Source organism: Melanerpes formicivorus, unplaced genomic scaffold (assembly GCF_026170545.1).
Source record: "Melanerpes formicivorus ecotype bairdi unplaced genomic scaffold, bMelFor1.0.p_v2 SCAF_11, whole genome shotgun sequence".
In the NCBI taxonomy this organism is placed as follows: Eukaryota; Metazoa; Chordata; class Aves; order Piciformes; family Picidae; genus Melanerpes; species Melanerpes formicivorus.
The window spans coordinates 10479300-10503125 of NW_027142363.1; the positions used below are offsets into that span (position 1 = coordinate 10479300).

General features: G+C 41.5%; 2 protein-coding genes across 3 annotated transcripts in view; one reads left to right on the forward strand and one right to left on the reverse strand.

Annotated features, from left to right (window-relative positions):
- Positions 1 to 3641: 3641 nt before the first annotated feature.
- Positions 3642 to 10752, forward strand: N6AMT1 (N-6 adenine-specific DNA methyltransferase 1). Of its 2 annotated transcripts, XM_068144477.1 has the most exons (6): positions 3642 to 3843; positions 5180 to 5266; positions 5846 to 5936; positions 6818 to 6901; positions 7602 to 7743; positions 8759 to 10752. In XM_068144477.1, the coding sequence occupies exons 1-6, from the start codon at positions 3701 to 3703 to the stop codon at positions 8863 to 8865; spliced, it is 654 nt and encodes a 217-aa protein (XP_068000578.1). In that variant the 5' UTR covers positions 3642 to 3700; the 3' UTR covers positions 8866 to 10752. The 2 variants fall into 2 exon arrangements, with proteins under 2 accessions (XP_068000578.1, XP_068000579.1); XM_068144478.1 differs by lacking the exon at positions 6818 to 6901.
- A 1028-nt stretch (positions 10753 to 11780) lies between these two features.
- LTN1 (listerin E3 ubiquitin protein ligase 1) overlaps positions 11781 to 23826 on the reverse strand; it is a 35649-nt gene continuing 23603 nt past the window's right edge. The window contains exons 22-30 of the mRNA XM_068144476.1: positions 21305 to 21518; positions 20569 to 20806; positions 19676 to 19750; positions 18818 to 19004; positions 18223 to 18394; positions 15465 to 15685; positions 14102 to 14296; positions 12847 to 13014; positions 11781 to 11923 (exon numbers count right to left, since the gene is read on the reverse strand). Of these exons, the coding sequence (XP_068000577.1) occupies positions 11861 to 11923; positions 12847 to 13014; positions 14102 to 14296; positions 15465 to 15685; positions 18223 to 18394; positions 18818 to 19004; positions 19676 to 19750; positions 20569 to 20806; positions 21305 to 21518 (1533 nt within the window). The 3' untranslated portion in view covers positions 11781 to 11860. The remainder of the gene's footprint in view (positions 11924 to 12846; positions 13015 to 14101; positions 14297 to 15464; positions 15686 to 18222; positions 18395 to 18817; positions 19005 to 19675; positions 19751 to 20568; positions 20807 to 21304; positions 21519 to 23826) is intronic.

The window sequence follows — 23826 nt, forward strand, 5'->3', positions numbered from 1 at the left end:
TTATTTGTTTCATATCCAGCTGCTCAGTTACTGGTGGCAAGTATTTGCTGATTGTTGTTTGTGCCCCCTTGTCTACTTTCTGCTTCTGCCTTTCATAGTTGTAGTTTCTTCTGCACTGTTGCTTGGCGCTTGGTGGGGGGATTTTGCCGTGTCCCCTGCTGATGTTAAAGGAGGAGAGGACTCACTGCAGAATGCTGTAACTAAAAGAAAATCCTTATTTCACCACAGTACAACTATCTCTGCTGCTCAATGACATAGTTAAACAAAAGAAACTTGAAAAAAAAAATCATTTGAACAGAATATCCATCAAACACTGCAATCCCACTCCTCTTCTTGATCTCACCTAGCAGTAGGTCTTTCCTAAGTATCTGGCTCACATTCAGTTAAAATATGACTACTTCCCTAAATGTTCTTTTTCTGCTTAGTTGATCATTTCTCTGCTTAGTTGATCATTTTCTCCCCTCAAGTGTTAAAATACTTTTGTAGACTATTAAAAAGTTCCTTGCCTTCTCCTGGAGGTAGCTGCATTTCAATGACGAGTGATGTAAGTCCTTCAATAGAATATGTGGTATTTGGTTTGTAAAGTGTAGCGTGCACTCTGGGATCGTTTCTGGAAGGGCTATGAACAAGTATCCATCATTCTTATTCTTTCATATGTCATCCCTGGACCTTTTCTTAGCAGGTCTAAAAATTCCACAGCTGTGATTAAACAAAACCATGCCAAGGGGTACTGAAGCAATGTCATGATGTAAGAGCAAGAATTTCCATCATTGAGTAAGGAAGCAAGGAAGTGAAAAAAGATGAGAACTCTTCACTTTGGAAATACAGACTAACAGTGTGTAAACCCCAGCACTGACTCATCCAACAGTATCTATGGAGAATGGGGAGCAGAGAAGTTTTAATGGACCAGTGAGTCCTCAGGGGCTGCAGCCAGGGGCTGCAGGCTGGCCTAACTTGCACAAGTAATGTGATAAATGGGGGGGCATCAGGATCTGCTTGCTCAGCACTGTCCTGATTCTGAGCTGTGTAGGAGCTCGTGTGAGCCACTACCACATCAGCAGTAGGATGCAAAAGCCAAGAACTGAGTGGCAGAGAAGCTGCTCTCCACACCTTAGGAGGATGCTGATGGCTGTTAAAAGATCTCCAGCCATGTTGTTTGCTGTGGTGGATGCTTTGTTTTGCTTGCTTCTTCCAAAGCCCTCAAATTTTACATAGTGGACAATAAGAAACAGATACTTAGGGATGTTACTGCTGGAACACCATCCCTGGAGGTGTTCAAGAGGGGATTTGACGTGGCACTTGGTGCCATGGTTTAGTTAGTCAGGAGGTGTTGGCTGACAGGTTGGACATGATGATCTCTGAGGTCTTTTCCAACCTTATTGATTCTATGATTCTATAAACTCCAAGGTTTGGATTTCGGTATAGTTAGGGAACTCAGTAGTATGAGTAGAAAGGGAAATGTAATTGGGAGATGTGACACATGGACAAATAAGTTAATTATCCTAACACTAGAAATTAGTAACATCTATGTGTTCTTCACACCAACAGTAGTGTAGCTCTTCACTTAGTAGTCAGGGAAGCAGTAAAAAGAGGATACTCCTTTTGAATTTGATAAGTAATTACTATGTTGTGTCATGAATGTCAAGGAAAATAACCTTACATGACTGACTATGTGAAAATGGAATGCAATTAATGAAAGGATAAACTAAAGTAGAATGAACTGTTTTTCATCTCAATAAAGCTTTGTTTAATAACATGGCATAGGCACCATTGAAAATGGGAATAATTTCCCCAAATTGAAACAGAATCTGTTTTGGCACAAACAGTCTATTTGTCTACCAAGAAAAACATTTTAGGTAGTTATATAAGCAATAAAAATAAATGTTTTATAAAATTCACCCAGAGGACTTATATGTATTAAAAAAAACCCCAATAATAATTAATCAGATTTCATGAAGTATGTAACAGCCAGAAATAACAACGAGTACAGCTGAATATGGTGAAGTCATTTCTTCTCCTGCACTCCAAAGCTCGACCACCTGTGAAGATTAAAGAAAAATTATCCAAAGGATTCACTTTCCTTATATGGACACAGGGCAAAATTCTGTCTCTTAATATGACTTCATTTTGCCAAAGTAGTGGAGTTTTATGCAAGCCTAATATGTTTTACAAGTACTTGGCCCTCTGGCACAGCAGCAACTCATTGGGAAGACAGATGAAATGAAGGAGTATCTAATGGGCTTCCTTCTGAATTTAAAAAGCTGGTATTGTCTCTAGCGAGGCTCCTGTTCATTACTACCCCCTGAAGCAGCCTGTTGTGCTCAAATGATGACCACAGGCACCTAGACGAGCCAACAGGTGGTTAACCTCTGACATTCTGACAGATGCATGATAATCTTAGAATGACTCATAGAATCATTGACTGAATCATAGAATGCATTGGGTTGGAAGGGACCCTCAAAGGTCACCTTGTCCAGAGAAGGGCAACAAGGCTGGGGAGAGCCCTCGAGCACAAGCCCTGTGAGGAGAGGCTGAGGGAGCTGGGATTGTTTAGCCTGGAGAAGAGGAGGCTCAGGGGAGACCTTATTGCTCTCTACAACTACCTGAAGGGAAGTTGTAGCCAGGAGGGGGTTGGTCTCTTCTCCCAGGCAAACAGCACTAGAACAAGAGGACACAGTCTCAAGCTGCACCAGGGGAAGTTGAGGCTGGAGGTGAGGAGAAAGTTCTTTACTGAGAGAGTCATCAGCCATTGGAATGTGCTGCCCAGGGAGGTGGTGGAGTCACCATCCCTAGAGGCGTTCAAGAGGGGATTGGACGTGGCACTTGGTGCCATGGTCTAGTAGTCATGAGGTCTTGCGTGACAGGTTGGGCTTGATGATCCTTGAGGTCTCTTAAACCTTATTGATTCTATGATTCTATGTTCTGAATTTGCTCATTTGTATTTTGTTGTGTGGAGCAAATTATTAATCTGATCTGTGCCCTGAGATTTCCCTCTGATTCTTAGTTTTGGTGAGCCTCGGTTCTGTTGGAAGACTGGAGTTCATAGGGTTGGGCGTAAGGATGCTGTCAAGAGTCCCTGACAAAGCATCACACAAACACATTCTTCCGTAACCAGAGAAACGAGCTTCATTATAGTATCCACATCTTTCCCCAGTGTGCTTCACTGTAGAACTGGCACTTAGAAACTTCCTCAGCAGCTCTTCCCTGTAGCTTCCTGATAACTTGCCGTGCAAAGGTGGGGCTTCTCATGGTGGAAAAACACTTGGGGAAGATCGCACAACAGTAAAAAGCAATAGCTGCAGGACCCTTCTGCATCAATCTTCATGGACTGCAGGGATCACTATGCACACTTAAACTGACTTAGATGGAGCCTAAGATTTTCAACGTTGGATCAGATGAGTGATTACGTTGGAATCTCACTGAGAGGGGCATTTTCACTAGCAGCTGACAAACGTTTAGGTTTCAGTAACAACAACACCAAGGCCACCACCGCCACTCGAGGCAACCCGACCGCCCTTAGCCCCCGCGAGGGGCGGGCCCCAGCCGCTGCCCTCCCACTGGCGGTGTCGGTCGCACGAGCGCCTCGCCGCCGCCCGCCCTTCCTCCCTTGGCGTCAGCGCGTCGCACGCAGATCTGGGCCCCGCCCCCTTCCCCTGACAGCTGGGCGCGCCTGCGCACGCGTGCCCCGCGGCGGGGCGGTATGGCGGCTCCCGCGCTCCCTACGCCGCGGTACGAGCACGTGGGGCCGCACGGGCCCTTCAAGGATGTGTATGAGCCGGCTGAGGACACCTTCCTGCTGCTGGATGCGCTGGAGCAGGACGCCGACTGCCTGCGGCAGGCTCGGTAGGCGCGGCAGGGAGGGGCGAGAGCATCACTCGGGAGCGACCGACTGGGGAGACGGGGCGGGGCGCTGGTGGGTGTGGAAGGCTTCTCGCCCAGGGCCGGGGGGAGGAGGCACGGCACGGCACGGCGTCTCACCGTCACGCTGCTGGCAGACGCTGCTCTCAGAGCGGCCTCGGCTACTGCTGGTTGGCTGCGGGGTGGCACGCTGCGGGGGTGGGGGGGGGGGTGGGTTGGTAACTGCCCGGGCAGCTGTGCCGGGGGCTGAGACTTAACGTTGTTGGCAATAGCACACACCTGAACGCTCAACTCCGCGGCTCACAGCTTTAGAAAGACAGGGATCTGCTTGAGTGCCTCCACTGGAAGTCTACAAAGATGCTCGGGCGTGGAGCACCTCTCCTGTGATGACAGGCTGAGATTATGGAGGTCTTCTAGTACTTACAAGAAAGCTGGAGAGGGACTTTTCACAAGAGTGTGATAGGACAAGAGGCAATGGCTTTAAACTGAAAGAACATACATTTAGATTAAGATGTGAGGAAGCAATTCTTTGCTTTGAGGGTGGTGAGGCATTGGCACAGGTTGTCCAGAGGAGTTGCAGATGTCCCCTTCCTGGCAGAGTTCAAGGCCAGGTTGTATGGGGTTTGGAGCAACATGATCTACTGGAAGGTTCCCTTGCTAATGGCAAGAGGGGTAGAATTAGTTGATCTTCAAGGTCCCTTTTGAACCCAAACCATTCTATGATTCTATGACTGTGGTAAAATGTTCATGTCTCAGCGCTGAAGAAGCTACAGAAGTTGCATAGCATCTTGAGTCACTGCCCTGTGTCAGCGGCTGTCATCTGCACAGCTGTCAACGTAAATGCTATAGAAATCACCCAAAGAGTCGATCTTAAGAGTGTTTACTTTGAAATTGCCTGTCACTGCTGTTTGTCCAGAGCTGGCTGAAAGGCTCCTGAGGTATTCTGCATTTGAGTTCTGCTTTTGTTGTGTGGCTTCACGGTGAGCTTCTGTAATTTCTGTTATTCAGACTTGCTGCAACAAATGTGCATTAAATGCTGTAGAAATGTAGCCTGTACTGTTGAGATTGTGTAGATAATGGAAACTTAATGTTAGACACAGGGAAATGTGTTTCTCAGAGTGGCTTGTGATAACCTGGAATTGGCTGTAAGGGCACCAGTAGGCCTGGTAGCCGTTATGAAACAGAGGACAAAGGCTTTGAGGGCCTATGATCAGTAAGTATGTCACCATGTTTGGGTGGAATAACACTGTCTAGACCAACCTGCATCTGTTGGAGGTGCTCTTGTGTGTCACAATTAAGTCATACAGTTTTCTTTCTTTAGAGTTGAGATCTGCCTTGAAATAGGATCCGGATCTGGTGTGGTTTCAGCGTTTCTAGCTTCCATTATTGGATCCAGTGCACTATACATGTAAGTATAGCAGCTCTTAAACTCTTGTATGTGGCAGTGAAGACTACTTAGCCCTCACATACCCGTTTTTCATGTTCACATTGGTATCCTCACAAAGATAGCTCAGTTCTACAGATGCAGAAATCCAAGTGAAGACAGTCTAACTACTTACTTTAGGTGTTGTAACAATCTGAAGTCACAGTGCAACTAGCATAATGTTTTCCCACTTAGACAAATTACCAAGCTTATGCTCCTGTTTACTGGGTTGAATCTTGCACATTAGCCACTGACTAGTCTTACTGAGGTGGGGTGACACAACATTAGTGTGTTGGCAGTTTAGAGACTTGTATGTATAAATATTATGTAGAGCTAGCATTGAAAAGGAAATCCTGTACTTCAGCTTTAAGACAGTGGTTAAAGCAGCATAGTGTAGTTTAGCTACTGATACATTATGTGTATTCTACTGACTACTTTTTGTTATTTCCTTGCAAAGTAAAGCCTGTTGGATATTTTTATTAAGAGTACAGACATTAGCAGGTGGTTCACAGGCTTAGATTTCTAGATACAGTAGCCAGTAACGTCATAATATAATGGTTTTAGATGTACAGATATCAACCCAATGGCAGCTCATTGTACAATGGAGACAGCTCTGCTTAACAGTGTGGACCTTCAGCCAATCATTACTGACTTGGTAAGACAGATATTTCAATAATAGATATTTCTTTAATCTTTTGTAATTTCTTAGTATTTACTAGATACTGAAAACTTGTCAAAGTCTAGAACAAACATTCTCTTACTAAGCACAGGTGAAGAAAAAACAACAAAATGTCAGTGTTTCTGAACAAAAGGGAAAATTAACTTAAGCTCTAAAAAGTAAGACTTAAAAATTAATTAAAAATATATATAAATCACAGAGATAATTTGGAACATCTTGCACAAGGAATTCTGCAGTGACCTGGAATTATCAGAGCCTTTCCCTCTGATGCTATGCAACTCCTGCTTCACATTTCTTTCTGATTTTATTAGGAATCCTATGTGCTGTTACTTTCTGCTTCTTAAAAAAGTAGTATAGAGAAAAGCTAAGTTTCTCATTTCCTTAGAACCTGTTTGTTTAAAATATGCTGAATACATATGGTTATAAAAAATGATGAAGATAGGCAGCCATAAATGGATGAACAACTGCTCATAATTGGGTAGTGAACTGCAGCCATCACAAATTGGTCACTTTTGGTAACAGATGTTAACTGATGACAAATTCAAGATTCTTTTATATCTAACTGAGCCTTTTATATCTGAACTGAGCCTTTGTGTTTCTCTTGCTCTTCTACATCCCATATTTAAATTGTCTTTAAGACTGTTGAAATTCTTTTGCCATGGCAAGCACTTCTTGATGCATCTCTTGTACGTAGAAAGTAAAGTTCAGCATTCTTGAGTCAGGCTGAAATGCTGAGAATATCCAGCACTATGTAATTCTTAATTTTGCCCTTTTCTTTTTAATGTTTGCATTCTTCATGTTACAAAGAGCAAACAAACAAAAATCATTAACAAAAGAATCATCAACTTCATCTGTAGGTCAAAGGACTGTCTCCAAGATTAAATGGGAAGGTTGATCTACTCGTATTTAATCCACCATATGTGGTAACACCTTCTGAAGAGGTAGGAAACGTCAAAAATGCACAATGAAAATGGTATTTCTACTGACAGAGGAGAGATGGTAAATCAAATAAGCTTTGGAATGAAAACTGGAGGGTTTTTCTCAAATAGTAAAGGACTTTATAGGACTAGCTTTATTGTATTGTAACAGCACTGTCATGGTGAAATTGACTCACTAGAGCTGCTTAGAAAGACTACATGAGAATAAGGATTGCTGTCTGCAGCTTCTCAGTCTCTAGTTTCTCCATCAAGTCTAAACCATGTAAGACTTCTGTTGGGCATGCTAAGGTATTATAGAAGAATTTCAATGGAAAATGCTTTTGTTCCCTACAAAATAAATACCCTCTGCTTCTGCAGATCTCTACTAAATATTCTCTGTTCACAGTGTTTGACTCCTGCACACTTAAAGGATTTTCTGGCCACCTTCCACTTGACAAATAAGCTCACAAAACATTGTGTGTATTTTCTTACAAAGTCTGCGACAAAACCTAGCTTTCACTTCAGTGTAAGAGAATAATTTGAAACATTAGTATTTTCATCAAGTAAGAATTAATCTTTAAGTGATTTTGCTGCATAAACTGATGTACTGAATCAAAGTTGTCTGTTGTCTAGTGGCAAACACTTATGATGATGTTTCCCATGTACGTACCACTGACACTTCCATCATTCTGTGTTATGACACTCTTTGCTTTTACTCTTCTAGGTGGAAAGCCATGGAATAGAGGCATCCTGGGCTGGTGGCAGAAAGGGCAGAGAAGTAATGGATAGAGTTTTTCCCTTAGTACCAGACCTACTTTCACCAGGAGGATTATTCTACTTGGTCACAATTAAAGAAAATGATCCAGGTGATCACTTTCCACAGACCCTTTAACTATGCCAAGGAGATTTAACAGTGTTTTAATCAAAATGTTAATCACAACAGTGTTCTCCAGGTAACCAGACTTCAGTAAACAAGTAGTACAGCAGTTGCATCGAACATGTAGTGATAACTCATTAGAAGACTGACTGTATGTATTGAAATTCACATAGGTGTTCCAGGTTATCATTAGAAATGCTACAGATGGATAGAGTGCATCAGTACACTTCATACAAACTGTGGCATCTCTGTGGACTCTTGTGCTTCTCATCATTCAAGTTTTGTAACCTACAGAGAAGCATCTGCAGACCCTGATGGCTCTTGGAATCTTTTTTTTCTTTTATTCATGCCTTGTGCATCCAGTGACCAAAAATGTAAGGACATCTACCAAAGCTAAGAACTCCCCAAGCTAGCTTGGAAAATAATATGTAGGTTCTGACTCTAGCAGCTCTGTAAGGTTTCAGTTCCAAAGTCTGAAAGGTGACTGTAAATCTTCTCAGCTAAGTAACAAAACCAGACCCACCCTTTCTCCTGAAAGAGAATGGTGGTGTAATCTTCAAAGGCAAAAGCCTTTAGCTAGAGATGTGATGATGTCTAACTTTGACACACACAGAGAAGAGCCTTGGACCTGCTCCTGATCTGATGCTGAATGGCTGCATGTTATCAGGTAGTTTGAAAAAAAATAATGTTTTCATGACTGATTGATTAAGGCTGGAGAGAAGAGGATGCTAGAAAGTTCAGTTTCCTCTACAAATTAGCTTCATAACTGTATTATTTTTGTTGCTTCTAATAATACCAAACCACAAAACTTCTGTTATAAACTCTACAATTTACTTTGTCCTTGGTGGGAAGGGTATTTTGCATAAAAATTACTATCTGAAAGACTAAGAGAACACAGTTCATAATCTTTGCTTTACAGCTTATGTTTGACAGATACCTTAGTGCTGCCTCTTATAGTTGATGACTATCTAAAATCAGTTTTAACACTGCACTTTCCCTTACAGATGAAATTCTGGATACAATGAAGGAATGTGGCTTAGAAGGCACACGAGTACTTTCCAGGCAAGCAGGACAAGAGATGCTTACTATCCTCAAATTTAAGAAGTCTTAACCTTCCAGGCAGATGGACAGTTCAACACAGAGTACCGAAGCTGTCGAGTCAACTTTTTAAGCCAAGATTTTCACTCTCATAAGGTTACTGATTACAGCAGTGAAACTGATTGAGACTCTTGGTTTGGGGTTGGTTTGTTTTTATTGTGGGTATTAACCAGCTATTATCTACTACCAGAGGTACAGTTGTCCTCTGGCTTTACACAGGACAGTTGTGAGGGAACTGAAATACCCTATTCTGCTATGTTTGCACTAAACACCTTTTTCTCTATAAAGAGGTACTTGTGTATTTGTCATTTTGGGTTATTAAAATAATGTACTTATACAGTTCTTCCTTTTTTAATAGCTAGTGTATGCAGTTTTAAATTAAAAGACAGGATAATGAAAATAGGAACTTAAAGCATAGTAAACCAAAACATGATTTCAACAAAAAAGTGCACTGGACTATCAAACAACTGGGTATTTGGACAAGGAAATACATGCATCCCTTTTAAAGCATCATGAATCAATTCTAGCCCCAATGCCTGCTGCAATCCAGGTGAGAACATAGCTAAGTTTTGCAGGAAGTGATTCCTGTTATGGTCCCAGCATCCTGCTGAAGACTGGCAACTAGTGACAAGTCAGGTACCTTTGTAAAATGTTGAATATAGCTCTTTCTACAGAGAGGTCTGCAAATACATGTAGCATCTGCAAAGGTGCACCTATGTCCTTCTCTTGGAAGGCCAAAGAGTGCAACACTTTCTGGAGAGTTTTGGGAAGTATATTCCTGCTCTCAACACACATGAGAATAAGCTGCATGGCAGATGGAGATGACATGTTATTGTCACTTACCCAGAAGAAAGCAAAAATTCTGCTCTCCCAGACCCTTTTGGCTCTGCCCTGTCAGCAAGTGCCAGAAGACATACTGCTGCTGTGCAAGCACCTGCAGAGCTTTGTTCTAGTGTAACCACAACACAAGCTCTTCACAAGTCTGTTCCTAGTAGACAATTTGCACATTAGTGTCTACTAAAAGAGTTCAAGATGGCTCTTTTCAAGCAATACCTCGATTTTAAGCCAGCAGTGGTTAACTTACTGAACTTGCAAAGGAGTCATATGGAATAACTAAAGTGATGGATGAGAAACAACCTGTTTTCAGTTAGACCTGTAGAGTGACAGTTTAAAATCTTTTCTGTTCTGTCTTTCTCAAAAAAAGTCAAGAAATTTCTCCTCTGGAAGCCCAGGGTTACCAATTACAAACACAGACCTATGTTATCAACAGCTAAAAACCACTGCAAGAGCTGTTGCCTAAAAAGGGACTAACTTTGACAAAACATACAGCATCTGAAAAAACCCCAGCTGTTGAGATACTAGCAATTAGGTACACTAGAAACTCAGCATCTGAAAATTCATGGTATTAGTTTCTAAGAAGAAAAAAGGGGGGAAAAAAACCCCAACAACAAATCAAGTGGAAGAGACAGCAAGCCAGAGAGTGACAAAAATGTCTTTATTCCCCTTTTTATTGACTTTTCAAGAAAACCACCAAAAATACCGTCCAAGATCAAAGATATTTGTATGCTACTGCTGCTAAGAAAAAAACCCAACCAACTTAAGTGTAGAGTTGTATTGGAATTTAATGGTCTTCATCTGTCAGGTTCACTTAAGGGTCATTATTATGGGACAGTGGAAGCACCAGTGTACATTCAATGATAGTTAATTCAACAGCTAATGAAGGCATTAAATGAAATATAATGAGAACAGGAAATGAGCAGTACATAGGCCTTCTCTTTAAATGCCAATCAGCACTAAACAGGGAGTGGTTTTTGTTGTCATAAGGGAATAACTGTATGCCCTTAAAAGTTAGCTGCAGATTTCCAAGCAGAAGAGTGAAGAAGTATAAACAAATGCACAGCTGGGTGTAAAAAGGAAAACAAGAGATTGTTCTAAACAAATTTCATTGGTCAGAGGTGTGGAATGTATTCTAACAATCCCACATTCTTCTTCATTCCTTTCTCTTCTGGCTGTTGAGGCTGTTTTCTGCTCTGCTCAGCTGGGAGGACGGTATCAGCCTTACCTTGAGATAAGAGCACTAACTCTCTAACATCTTTCTCTTTTCTTCTAATTACACAGAGGAAAGGGGGGGAAGTTAGGGGGGAAGCAGGGCAGTTTTCCCCATTCAGGGGGGGTTTCTCTGCTGTGTTCTGATTGTAACTACCTGTGTAATATTGTAAATACTGTATATTTGTATACACTCATTGCATTCAATTGTAGAGTGTAGTTTTGCTTGTAAATACAGCTTCCATTTCTTCCCCAACTGAGTGAGCTGAGCTTCTTGTTAATGTGGTGGTAGATTCTATACCATTACAGGGCTTCCAAGTTTTTGTGGGTTTAGGGTATTGGATAGTTGAAGGTTTTTTGGGAAAATGTGACTGTCAAGGTGACAGCTTAGTTTATAAACATGTTCATTTAGAGCGTTCTATGTATAAATCTATGCTTCAACAGAAGGTCATCACCTTAGTTCTATGCCTCAAATGTCTAAGAGCAACAACATTCTTTTTTCCCTCCATAAGAGGAACTACTACAAACACACTATAATAAAAAATAATCAAGTCTTCATACCTTCTATGTTAAATTCAGCTGTTACATTCAGAGGTATGATCTAGGCTAAGGGCATAACATCATGTTAAAACATATCTAAAATAAGAGGGTTTTACTCCACTATGCCCTGGCTTAAACACCACTTTTCAGCCATAAGTCTGCAGTATTTTGGAATTTTTAATACATCTCAATACCTTTAAAATATACACATTAAAATAAATTATTCTTACATATTTATTTATATCAAAGAAGAATCTTCAAACTTACAAAAAACAGTCCAGAGGTAAATGTGGCATGTGCCTGTCAAAGAGTTTCAAAGTAACAGACAGTACTTCCAAGGAGTTAGCTTCTTTCAACATACAGTTTATTGCCTCCTCTTCATTTATTAGTTAGCTCACAGAAAGAAGACAGACCATTTTATTTCAGAAGAATGTCTCTCGACAGAGGGGACAGGTGGATTTGTTGCTGGATGTGAACCATTTGTACTGAAAGAGAAAGAAATCTGTTTAGAATAGAATAAACCAAAACAGGTTGGAAGAGACCTTCAAGATCATTGCGTCCAACCCATCAACCAATCCAACCCACCTAAACAACTAACCCATGGCACCAAGCACCCCATCAAGTCTCCTCCTGAACACCTCCAATGACAGCGACTCCACCACCTCCTTGGGCAGCCCATTGCAATGGGCAATCACTCTTTCTGTATAGAGCTTCTTCCTAACATCCAACCTATCTGTTTATCACTAACACTATATTCATTAGGAAATAATGATTAACTATCAAAACATTAACTGTACTTCAAAAATACCATCAAGAAATAGGAAAAAATACAACCCTTTCCACTTATGCATGCATGTTTGCAGGTGTATGTACACACACTGCACAAACACAGCATTAACATTTTAGTCTAAAACCCCTGACACAAAGGAACTCTCATCTAGTCTTAGTCTCAAAATAAAAAGGCAATGTTTTTAAAGCAGCAGTAATTCCACCACTGCATGGCCACTCAGATGCCAACTCTGTAACAATACAGCCAGTCCCTGTGCCGCCTATAGTTAAAGGTTAATTGCCCAGATCAGCAGAGTTTACTAAAGAGCACACTGCATGAATCAAATTTAGCCTTTTCTACTCTGCTGTCTGAGCTGAAAACAAAAGCTGTCACTACACCTTATGTAGATATACTGACTTCTTTATGAACTCCAAGCAGCTATCTGTGAAGTATAGCAACCCCTCTCTCATTAGGTGCCCTTACAGCTTTGTACAGAATCCATAAAAACAAAAAGAGTTTGGCCAATCTCAGCTATTTCCATGACATAATGGAGAATTGATGGTTTTACAGCAGAAGTTCCTAGCTCAAACTATAAATTTATTTATTTATGTATTTAAAAGATTTAGTCTAGGTACTTACCAAGCAAGCTGAATGAAACTTTTTCTTGCATGTTCTGCAAGCTTTTTTGGGAAGAGAGTAGTTGGAACCATGAATGACTGAAAAGCAGATCATGCAATCTTCAACGCCCTCAAAACGTTTATCCACATTGTTTTTCCACAAAGATAAGCCTTCCATAATGCTTCCATTCTAACAGAGGAAAAAGCTGTTAACACTATACAATTCCTTCAGAATATACTCACTGTTACTCTTATGCACATAGAATCATAGAATCAATAAGGTTGGAGAAGACCTCAAAGATCATCAAGTCCAACCTGTCACCCAAGACCTCATGACTACTAAACCATGGCACCAAGTGCCACATCCAATCCCCTCTTGAACAGCTCCAGGGACGGTGACTCTACCACCTCCCTGAGCAGCCCATTCCAATGGCTAACAACTCTCTCTGTGAAGAACTTTCTCCTCACCTGGAGCCTAAACTTCCCCTGGTGCAGCTTGAGACTGTGTCCTCTTGTCCTGGTGCTAATTGCCTGGAAGAAGAGACCAATCCCCTCCCAGCTACAACCTCCCTTCAGGTACTTGTAGACAGCAATAAGGTCTCCCCTGAGCCTCCTCTTCTCCAGGCTAAACAATCCCAGCTCCCTCAGCCTCTCCTCATAGAGCTTGTGCTCCAGGCCTCTCAGTAGCCTCGTTGCCCTTCTCTGGACATGTTCAAGAGTCTCAATGTCCTTCTTAAATTGAGGGGCCTAGAACTGGACACAGTACTCAAGGTGTGGCCTAACTGGTGCTGAGTACAGGGGCACAATGACTTCCCTGTTCCTGCTGGCCACACTAAAGCCTGAAGGCTTTATAACCTAAAAGTATATACAAAGCCAACATATGAAAGAGGATTTTAATATTTTCAATCCCTGTTTTGGTCTAATCACAGATACTACAACTTTAGCAACCACCACTTCAGTGTGCTAGGTTTTGGAGGTTTTTTTCCTTTAATATGTACTGGAGGTGGCATTGCCAGATGGGGCAAACACTGGGCTATGTCTTAAACAGATCTAAATCTTCAACTTTGTCTATGGATTTACAGAACTTACTAGGCCAATAGCGTTACCTTGCTGATTCAGGACCCAAAGAAAAGCAGATGTGACCAATTTAGTGAAGTCCTTAGAGATCTACTGGTGTGATCCACTATACAGATCTAAACAATATTGCATTACTGAGAATATTTTGCTAGCATCAGCAATCTTAAGTTTTCAAAACTCAGAGCTTTCTCTAAACTCACCTGATGGGTAAGATACGTGCTTAACTGCAGCATCCAATTGCGCCACTGCTGTACAGCCACACCAACCCTCTTTCCACTCTCAACTGTTATGGATCCCAGGGGGTAATTTGATGGAAGCTGTATTATTAGTTCAATAAATATATCATCAACTGAATAAGTAGCAATGACCTCCCGTGCTGCAGACCGAGCTTTTACCTGTTAAAAAAATGCACATATCAAAGAACTCCAGAAAGACATAAAATTATTAGAGATGGTGCATATGTAAGTAAAGCATAAATAGTTCACTACACACAGGAATTGTTTTTGTTAGACCAGGAAAACACTTGTCTTAAGGACAATAAAAATCCACTCATATCTAGGCAAACCAAAAAGAAATTACCAGCCACTTTCCAATGATTAATCAGAGGGCTGGAACACCTTTCCTATGGGGACAGACAGAGACCTGGGTCTGTTCAGACTGCAGAAGAGAAGGTTCTGGGGAGACCTTATAGCAGCCTTCCAGTACCTCAAGTGGGCCTACTGGAATTCTGGAGAGGGACTATTTATATGGCCATGTGGTGATAGGGCAATGGTTTTAAACTAGAATAGAATAAACCAGGTTGGAACAGACCTTCAAGATCGTGTCCAACCTATCATCCAACACCACCTAATCAACTAACCCATGCAACCAAGCACCCTATCAAGTCTCCTCCTAAACACCTCCAGTGATGGTGACTCCACCACCTCCCCAGGCAGCCCATTCCAATGGGCAATCACTCTCTCTGTGTAAAACTTCCTCCTAACCTCCAGCCTACTATAGCAGAGTAGGTTTAGAGTAGTAATTAGGCGGAAGTTCTTTACTATGAACATGGAGAGACGCTGGGACAGGTTGCTCAGAGAAGTTGTGTATACCTCATCCTTGGAAGTGTACAAGACAAGGCTAGGCTGGATGAGACTTTAAGCAACCTGTTCTAGTGGGAGCTGTCCCTGGCCATGCCAGCAGTGGTTGGAAGTAGATAATCTTTAAGGTCCCTTCTAACTCAAGTTGTTCTATGATATTATTCTGTGATATAATTAATGATTGATTACAATTTTTAATAAACCAAAAAGAAGTATATTGATAGCAGGATCGTCCACTTCCCTCAACTCCTCCAACATCACAAACCTCATTCTTTGATTGTGCCAAGAGGAACATTAATAAGCATTAACAATGTATCAGTACCAAGCCAAATCATGTTCTCATCAACCACACAGCGCAACAAAAACGCGTGCACGTAAAGTGCTGTAACAAAAAGACTGGTTCTGAGAAGTAACATTTCTTAAAGCATCTGTCAAAAACCCTGAAGCAAATAAACAAAACCAGAGGACAAGAAGTCTCACTAACCGTCATGCCGTTAAATAACTGTGTGCTAGTCTGGACAGAAGATATTTCCTGTGAAGAAAGCACGCTGCTGACGTATTTGCTCGTAAATTTATCTACGACATTGAAGACACGTTTCTCACAGCTATTCCACCAAAGCCTGACCATGGCTGGCAAGTCTTTCAGGGTTACACGGTACACAGAGCAGGCCAAGTGGGGAATCTGGGATGACAAGTCTCCTGTCCCTGGGAGGGGGGGGGAAAAAAAAAGTCGTTGAAACACTCTAACCTATTAGTTGCAAATGTTGGTTCCTCCACACCACACACAAAAATTTTGAGACATAATTTCATGCATATGTTCCTTCTCCATCTGTTACTGTAAGTGCTGCCTTTCTCCAACAATCTAGATTCTTTGTTAGGCTAACATTTCATGACTGGAAATTCATTTCCTAATTTAGAGAGGAAATTCATCTTCTAACACTGGATGGACTACCAGAAATCAAGAGTAATTTATATCCCAGAAATGACAAAATGCTCACTTTGAAGTGAGCCAATAGATGTTCGGAGCACATCTGAGGTTTGCAGTGTTCTATAGAAGTACACAAACAGCTAAGGGAAATCTTTCTCTTGGGATATCACAGTATCACCAAGGCTGGAAGAGACCTCAAGGATCATTGAGTCCAACCTGTCACCACAGACCCATGACTAGACCATGGCACCAAGTGCCACATCCAATCTCCTCTTGAACACCTCCAGGGATGGTGACTCCACCACCTCCCTGGGCAGCACATTCCAATGACGAATGACTCCCTCGGTGAAGAACTTTCTCCTCACCTCCAGCCTAAACTTCCCCTGGTGCAGCTTGAGACTGTGTCCCCTTGTTCTAGTGCTGGTTGCCTGGGAGAAGTGACCAACCCCTTCCTGGCTACAACCACCCTTCAGGTAGTTGTAGAGGGCAATGAGGTCACCCCTGAACCTCCTCTTCTCCAGGTTAAACAATCCCAGCTCCCTCAGCCTCTCCTCATAGGGCTTATGCTCAAGGCCTCTCCCCAGCCTTGTTGCCCTTCTCTGGACACGTTCAAGTGTCTCAATGTCCTTCTTAAACTGAGGGGCCCAGAACTGGACACAGTACTCAAGGTGTGGCCTAACCAATGCAGAGTACAGGGGCACAATGACCTCTCTGCTCCTGCTGGCCACACCACTCCCAATACAGGCCAGGATGCCATTGGCCTTCTTGGCCACCTGGGCACACTGCTGGCTCATGTTTAGGCAGCTGTCAATCAGTACCCCCAGGTCCCTCTCTGTTTGGCAGCTCTCCAGCCACTCTGACCCCAGCCTGTAGCTTCACATGCGGTTGCCGTGGCCAAAGTGCAGCACTTGGCACTTGGACTTGTTGAATGCCATCCCACTGGACTCCACCCATCTGTCTAGTTGGTCGAGGTCCCTCTGCAGTGCCTTTCTACCCTCCAACTGACTAACATCTGCCCTCAACTTGGTGTCACCTGCAAATTTGCTGATGACTGACTCAATTCCCTCATCCAGATCATCAATGAAGATGTTAAAGGAGATGGAGCCCAGCACTGATCCCTGGGGGACGCCACTGGTGACTGGCCGCCAGCTGGATGTGGCACCATTCACCACCACTCTCTGGGCTCGGCCCTCCAGCCAGTTCCTAACCCAGCACAGAGTGTTGCGGTCCAAGACTGTTGGTATTTCTTGCTCACTGTCATCCAGATAAACTGTTCAGCAACATGGAGTGACGTTCAAGCAAAAAAAATTATGAAAACTCAGTGTCTTTGCTTACATCTGTACAGGTAATAAAATAACAAATAATACAGGTAATAGAATAACAAATCTCAGTGAAGTAGCTTTCAAACCTCATTTTCTTTTTCATGTTTCTCAGATAGAAAAACAAAACAGCCAAAAACCCCCAAGCCTATCTTCTTGCATCGTGGTTGATTGACTCCGGGTGTTCTGAACAGCGTGATTGAAACAATATACAATTTATCATCTCAATTAAAAAAACAACAAAAAACCCACACAATCTCAGTAAAATACAAGGAAAAAAATACAGAAGTTCCATTTAGCATGAAAATAATTAGAAGAAATGGGAAAGACCCAGAATAATCAGACATTTTTAGTATCTTGGAATCCTTGCATACATTCAGGATTCAGATAAGTAGCAATGCATTATTTGGGTCCTAAATTAATCATCTAAGCATGTCATTCTTTTGGGTTGTTTTTTTTTGTGTTTTGGTTTTGTTTGTTTAGAATGAAGCTGGAGGTGGGGAGATTCAGGCTGGATGTGAGGTGGAAGTTCTTCACCATGAGAGCGGTGAAGCACTGGAATGGGTTGTCCAGGGGGGTGGTTGGGGCCCCAACCCTGGAGGTGTTTAAGAGCAGGCTGGACGAGGCTCTGTCCAGCCTGATCTAGTGTGGGGTGTCCCTGCCCACGGCAGGGGGGTTGGAACTAGATGATCCTTGTGGTCCCTTCCAACCCTGACTGATACTATGATTGGTTGGTTTTTTGTGGGTTTTTTTGGTGGTTTTTGTTTGTTTGTGGGTGGTGGGGTTTTGGTGTTTTTTTTTTTCCCTGATAAACATTTCAATTTCGGTTAAGATTCACATGGGGATTGTTAGCCAAAAGATTTTTAAACACAGGTATGTATACCTGTATAAATTTATAGGTAAGATTTTCTAAGTATGTATTTTCAAGCAGAAAAGTGTGTTTCAACTTCAGCAGTATCAAAACTCAGGAACACACAAATAAAATTTTTACTGACCTTTAACACCGAGACGAAGCTCTTCGGTAAAGAAGGTTTTTGTGTCCTTATTTGGAGCTTCTAAAGCTGGCCCAGAAGAGACAGGGTTTTCAGGCATAAGCCTGAACAAGTGATAAAGCAGTTTATTCAAGCTTTTAGTTCTTCTAAGGTACTGGGAGTAGAGAACTCGCAGCTGAAGAAAGCAACACAAAAAAGCAAAATGCAGATGAGACTTAACAAGTAGAGCTTAGTCTGTAAATAATACAGTCCTGTTTCTGTAGGGATGAAAAGCAAGACTGATTCTGAACAAGTGTTCAGAAGAGTGACTTAGTTCTCTGCACCATTTTGAGTTGTTTTAAGATTATAAATAATCAATCTATCATGCTTGTTTAAAAATGCCAGAAAGAATCTTCTGTTAATGGCTCTTCATTCTTTGTTACTCAGATATTACCATCCTTAATTACTGCAGTGCAGGAACCCAAGTCTACTGATGGTTTCAGAATCCCACTAATTCCACACAAGCAAAAGAGGTAGCAAGATAGAAAATTAAACCTCAAGATTCCACCACATAAGCACATTGAGAAATTCAGTTAAAATAAAGACTCTGAACATATACCTGAGAGGAAGCTGCTTTGAAGAAAGCTAATATTAACTTCCAAGTGAGCAGATATCCTAGAACAAGGCAGAATTCATCACTCAGGGGCTGAATAACTGCAAATTCTCCAACTGGAATGCATTCCAGAATGTTTTCCAACAAGAGTTCTTGAGTGGCCAGGAGAGACATAAGAGCTGCTGGAGGTGATCTACAGAAAAAAGTTGTCTGGATTAGTAAACTCAAATCTTGATCACGGTATTAACTGTATCTATATTCACAGCTTTCCTAGAAACTTGTTGGGAAAGCCAGGTATGTAGAACATAAAAGGGCCCTATTATTACAGCAAATTCACTTTTTGATTCACACATTAGTGCTAGATTGTAAGATTTTAATTTTTTTCCCTCTGAAATGGATAGTTGGTGTCTTTACCTCTTGCAAGACAAATATAAACTGAATGCCAACCACTTAATACGAAAATAGTCTATAGCTTAGCTGATTTAATCTACATTGTGGACAACTGGTTTGCTTGCCTGCTTTAATTGTCAAGTCACACCAACAAAGGAGCAACTCAGCAACAGATCTCCCAAACACTGAATGTGTTGCGTTTGGACTGTGGTATTGGCACTTAATGTTGCACTTAATTTAGTACCTGTACTTAGAAAACAATTGCAAATATTGTTTCTAGTTTTATCACCAAGGCAGGCTTAGCCAATTACTTAGAATATTTTCAATATTAATAATCCCTACTGTCATAGCCATGTTCATTTTTCTTCCTTTTAACATCTCCTGACAGATGACTACTCTGCTGCAAATCTCATGTTCTGTAACATAGTTTAAAAATACAGAAAACTCATTAAAAAATGAGGGAAAAATACACACAAGGCCAATTCCTCCTCTTCATCACCATAAGACTTGAGATCTTCGTCATCAAATTGAGGCAATTCAGGCATTAATCTATGGATACATGGAAAGGAAACCAGATTTCATTTCTACAATTTTAATATATGTGATGCATAGTTCTTTACTTATTAGTGTCAACATAAATGATCATAGAAACAATAAGGTTGGAAGAGACCTCAAAGATCATCAAGCCCAACCTGTCACCCAAGACCTGATAAGCAGTAGCATAACAGTAGTACTTCCTTAATAATAACACAGAGATAGTTAATAATAACTAAGAGACATGTCATCATTGCAGATTTGGTTCCTGAATGACAGACAATGAGCACACAGCCTTACTTCATTCTCTTCCTGAATCATGCTACAACAAACTTCTCTCTCTGAGAGTAAAGCTATTGCAACTTCACTCATTAGTGTAAGTGAAAGCCTTATGCTTAAGCCATCTGCCTTGCAATCTACATCTAGAACAGTGAAGTGCTTTTCAAAGTCGTCTTTTTCTCTCTATTGGTATTAGAGATACCCAAAACTTCCACAAGAATACTAAAGATTTTTACTCACTTTCCTCATTTTCATGATCTAAACTACTGAAAACAAAAAGGTCATTCTATTTAGGTACACTGTCAGATCAAACCCAGGTCAAACCTGGAATATTTCAGTTAACATTTTAGGATTCTCTCTGTGTTAAAATAGAGACTAAAAATAAACAGCTTTATAGTTAGGATGCTGATACCTGTGTAACTATGGTGCAGAAAACAAAATTCTATCTTCATGTACTGCAGTAAAATTTCTCAGTATGATATTCAGAGGAAATTTATGAACAAAAAAGGGAGTTGGGGGGAAGTGAGGAAAGTGAGAAAATTACTGATTCTTACTTATACAACATATGGTAGACAGAAATCTGCACAGGTCTAGCCCGGAATAGCAACAACGGAGATAATGTATTTAGGAGAGTCTGAAGTTTATCTGGAAGATTTGTTTTCTGCCCTGCCACAAACTTCGCCGGCAGTTTGTGGTTTAACAGCTGGTCCTTCGAGATGTATGTCAGAGCTTCGCCCAAAGATGTTAAAACAGCATTCTGAAAGCAACCTTCAGATGCATTTTTGGTTTCTCCTATTTAAAATAGAGAAAGAGAAGCAGTGATACAGAATGCGTGGATGATATCATCGACAAACACTACTAGAAACTACTAAAACTCAGTCAAAATCCATCTAAACTTAAAAGTCACTATATTAAGTGCAATTAGGAAGAAATTCTTCACAGAAAGAGTGATTGCCCATTGGAATATGCTGCCCGGGGAGGTGGTGGAGTCACCATCATTGGAGCTGTTTAGGAGGAGACTTGATAGGGTGCTTGGTTGCATGGTTTAGTTGATTAGGTGGTATTGGATGATAGGTTGGACACGATGATCTTGAAGGTCTCTTCCAACCTGGTTTATTCTATTCTATCCTACTTTACTGATCTACTGTATGCTATACAAGTGTTCAAGAAAGTGAATTTTTTTATAAGCTATGTTGACATAATATTCCTATAAATTCAAAACTATGGCCCATGAAGTGCATTTCAGAATAGCCTGACAGCCTATTACCCCCCTCTTTGCCATATACTTGCCTGTGACTTTCACCAACAAAGGTAACAGCAAATTGTGAATTCCTTCAGAAAAGAATTCTTTCCATTCACTGATCAAGTTCACAGGAAGGTTTCCAGTAGTTTCAGGAGTTGCAGCTTCAAAGTAAGCACTAAGAGCAGATGCCAAATCACAACTAACACAAGCAAAAATCTGCACAAGCGGCACATGATAAAGCGAACGGTTTTCACTTGTTGTCTAGGAGGAAAAAAAGAAAAGGAAGAATTTGTAACTATAAATTGGCTTTAAAATATGGTCCATGTTCTCTGTCTATGCCAGAAAGTGTAATTTTAAAGAGCGCAAAGTTGCAGAAAAGCATTTTAAAATGCCTTGGAGGAAAAAAAAAATATTTAGATATAGAAAAAAAAACCAGAAAAGGTATTAAAAATATGATCTGCATTTCAGTAGCATGTGCTAAAAGTTATTTCAAGTTTCATCAACATTTAGAATCCTGGACTGCTTCCCCTGGTATTATCTTGGGGTCAGAGTGGCTGGAGAGCTCCCAAACAGAGAGGGACCTGGGGGTGCTGATCGACAGCCGCCTGAGCATGAGCCAGCAGTGTGCCCAGGTGGCCAAGAGGGTCAATGGCATCCTGGCCTGCATTAGGAATAGTGTGGCCAGCAGGAGCAGGGAAGTCATAGTGCCCCTGTACTCTGCTTTGGTTAGGCCACACCTTGAGTCCTGTGTCCAGTTCAGGGCCCCTCAGTTTAAGAAGGATATTGAAACACTTGAATGTGTCCAGAGAAGGGCAACAAGGCTGGGGAGAGGCCTTGAGCACAAGCCCTATGAGGAGAGGCCGAGGGAGCTTGGAGAAGAGGAGGTTCAGGGGTGACCTCATTACCCTCTACAACTACCTGAAAGGTGGTTGTAGCCAGGTAGGGGTTGGTCTCTTCTCCCAGGCAACCAGCACTAGAACAAGAGGACATAGTCTCAAGCTGCACCAGGGGAGGTTTAGACTCAAGGTGAGGAGGAAGTTCTTCACTGAGCGAGTCGTTCGTCATTGGAATGTGCTGCCCAGGGAGGTGGTGGAGTCATCGTCCCTGGAGGCATTCAAGAGGAGACTGGATGTGGCACTTGGTGCCATGGTCTAGTCATGGGGTCTGTGTTGATAGGTTGGACTTGATGATCCTTGAGGTAGTTTCCAACCTTAGTTATACTGTGATCTTTCAAATGACAGAAAGGAGCTGCCACCAAGTGGATTCAAACCGAAATGCACACAGCTGTAGCCTATCTGGAGCACGTGTGCACACAAGTGAGCCAAAATGGATACATCAAGTGCTCTCATTTTTCTCTTTCAAACATAAAAAAGTCATACCAGTATCATGCATCTGCTTCCAAACTGAAGAGAATTGGCAATACACTTCTGTAAACTGGAAATTACTCAAGTGGTGATCAGGAAAACATTTCCTCCCGTTTCCTCTTACCCAATACAGCTCCTTCGTTTCATTATTCTTCTTAATAATATACACCCAAAAAGCAGCATTTTAAAGTATTAGTAATACTCCCAAGCATTAATCTATGCAACAAGTTGTTCATACCCTTTTAATGATTCTTTGCTTTGTTTTTCTTTTAAAGAAAGTATCAATGCTTTAAGGCCCTCAAAAAGTCTAAGAATGATCAAGAAAGTGACCAAGAAAGGACATATGGCAATTTCCAGTCAAAAACCAGAGGTTGAGAGAATCTATCTTTATCTGATTAATAAAGAAGTAGTCTGCTGTTCACTAACTTTTTTTCCTAACAGCATTAGAATATAATTTTAATGTTTCATGTGATCATTTTGATACTGAAATGCAGATACTGCTTTACATTCAGTTAAATTTTTGAATGTCTTTGGTCATAAAGGGTAATTATTTTCAACAAAGAGACCTACACCTGCCACACTAAAGCCATTGTTAAATATCATATTACTTCAAGGGGGAAGTAATTTTATCTCCCTATATACAGGTGACCTCTGCCAAAGTTCAATGACAAATGATTTGAAATGGGCCTACAGGAAGGCTGGGGAGGGACTTCTCAGGATCCCAGGTAGTGATAGGACTAGGGGGAATGGAATGAAACTGGAGGCAGGGAGATTCAGCCTGGATGTGAGGAGGAAGTTCTTCACCATGAGAGTGGTGAAGCCCTGGAATGGGTTGTCCAGGGAGGTGGTTGAGGCCCCATCCCTGGAGGTGTTTGAGACCAGGCTGGATGAGGCTCTGGCCAGCCTGATGTAGTGTGGGGTGTCCCTGCCCATGGCAGGGAGGTTGGAACTAGATGATCCTTGTGGTTCCTTCCAACCCTGACTGATACTGTGATTTAGTGCAATTCTATTTAACAGTATTGAATACTTGCTGAGATAACTACACCCCTGTGGTATCCAGAGAACAGTGTAGAAAAGCACTCATGCAGTAGGCAAAGTTTATTTTCTTAGTTCTGTATCTTGAATTAAATGCTGTTTAAAATCAGTTATCTATGAAATGCTGATTAGCCAGCTATTAATAGTCATTGTTACTCTGAAGTACCAGA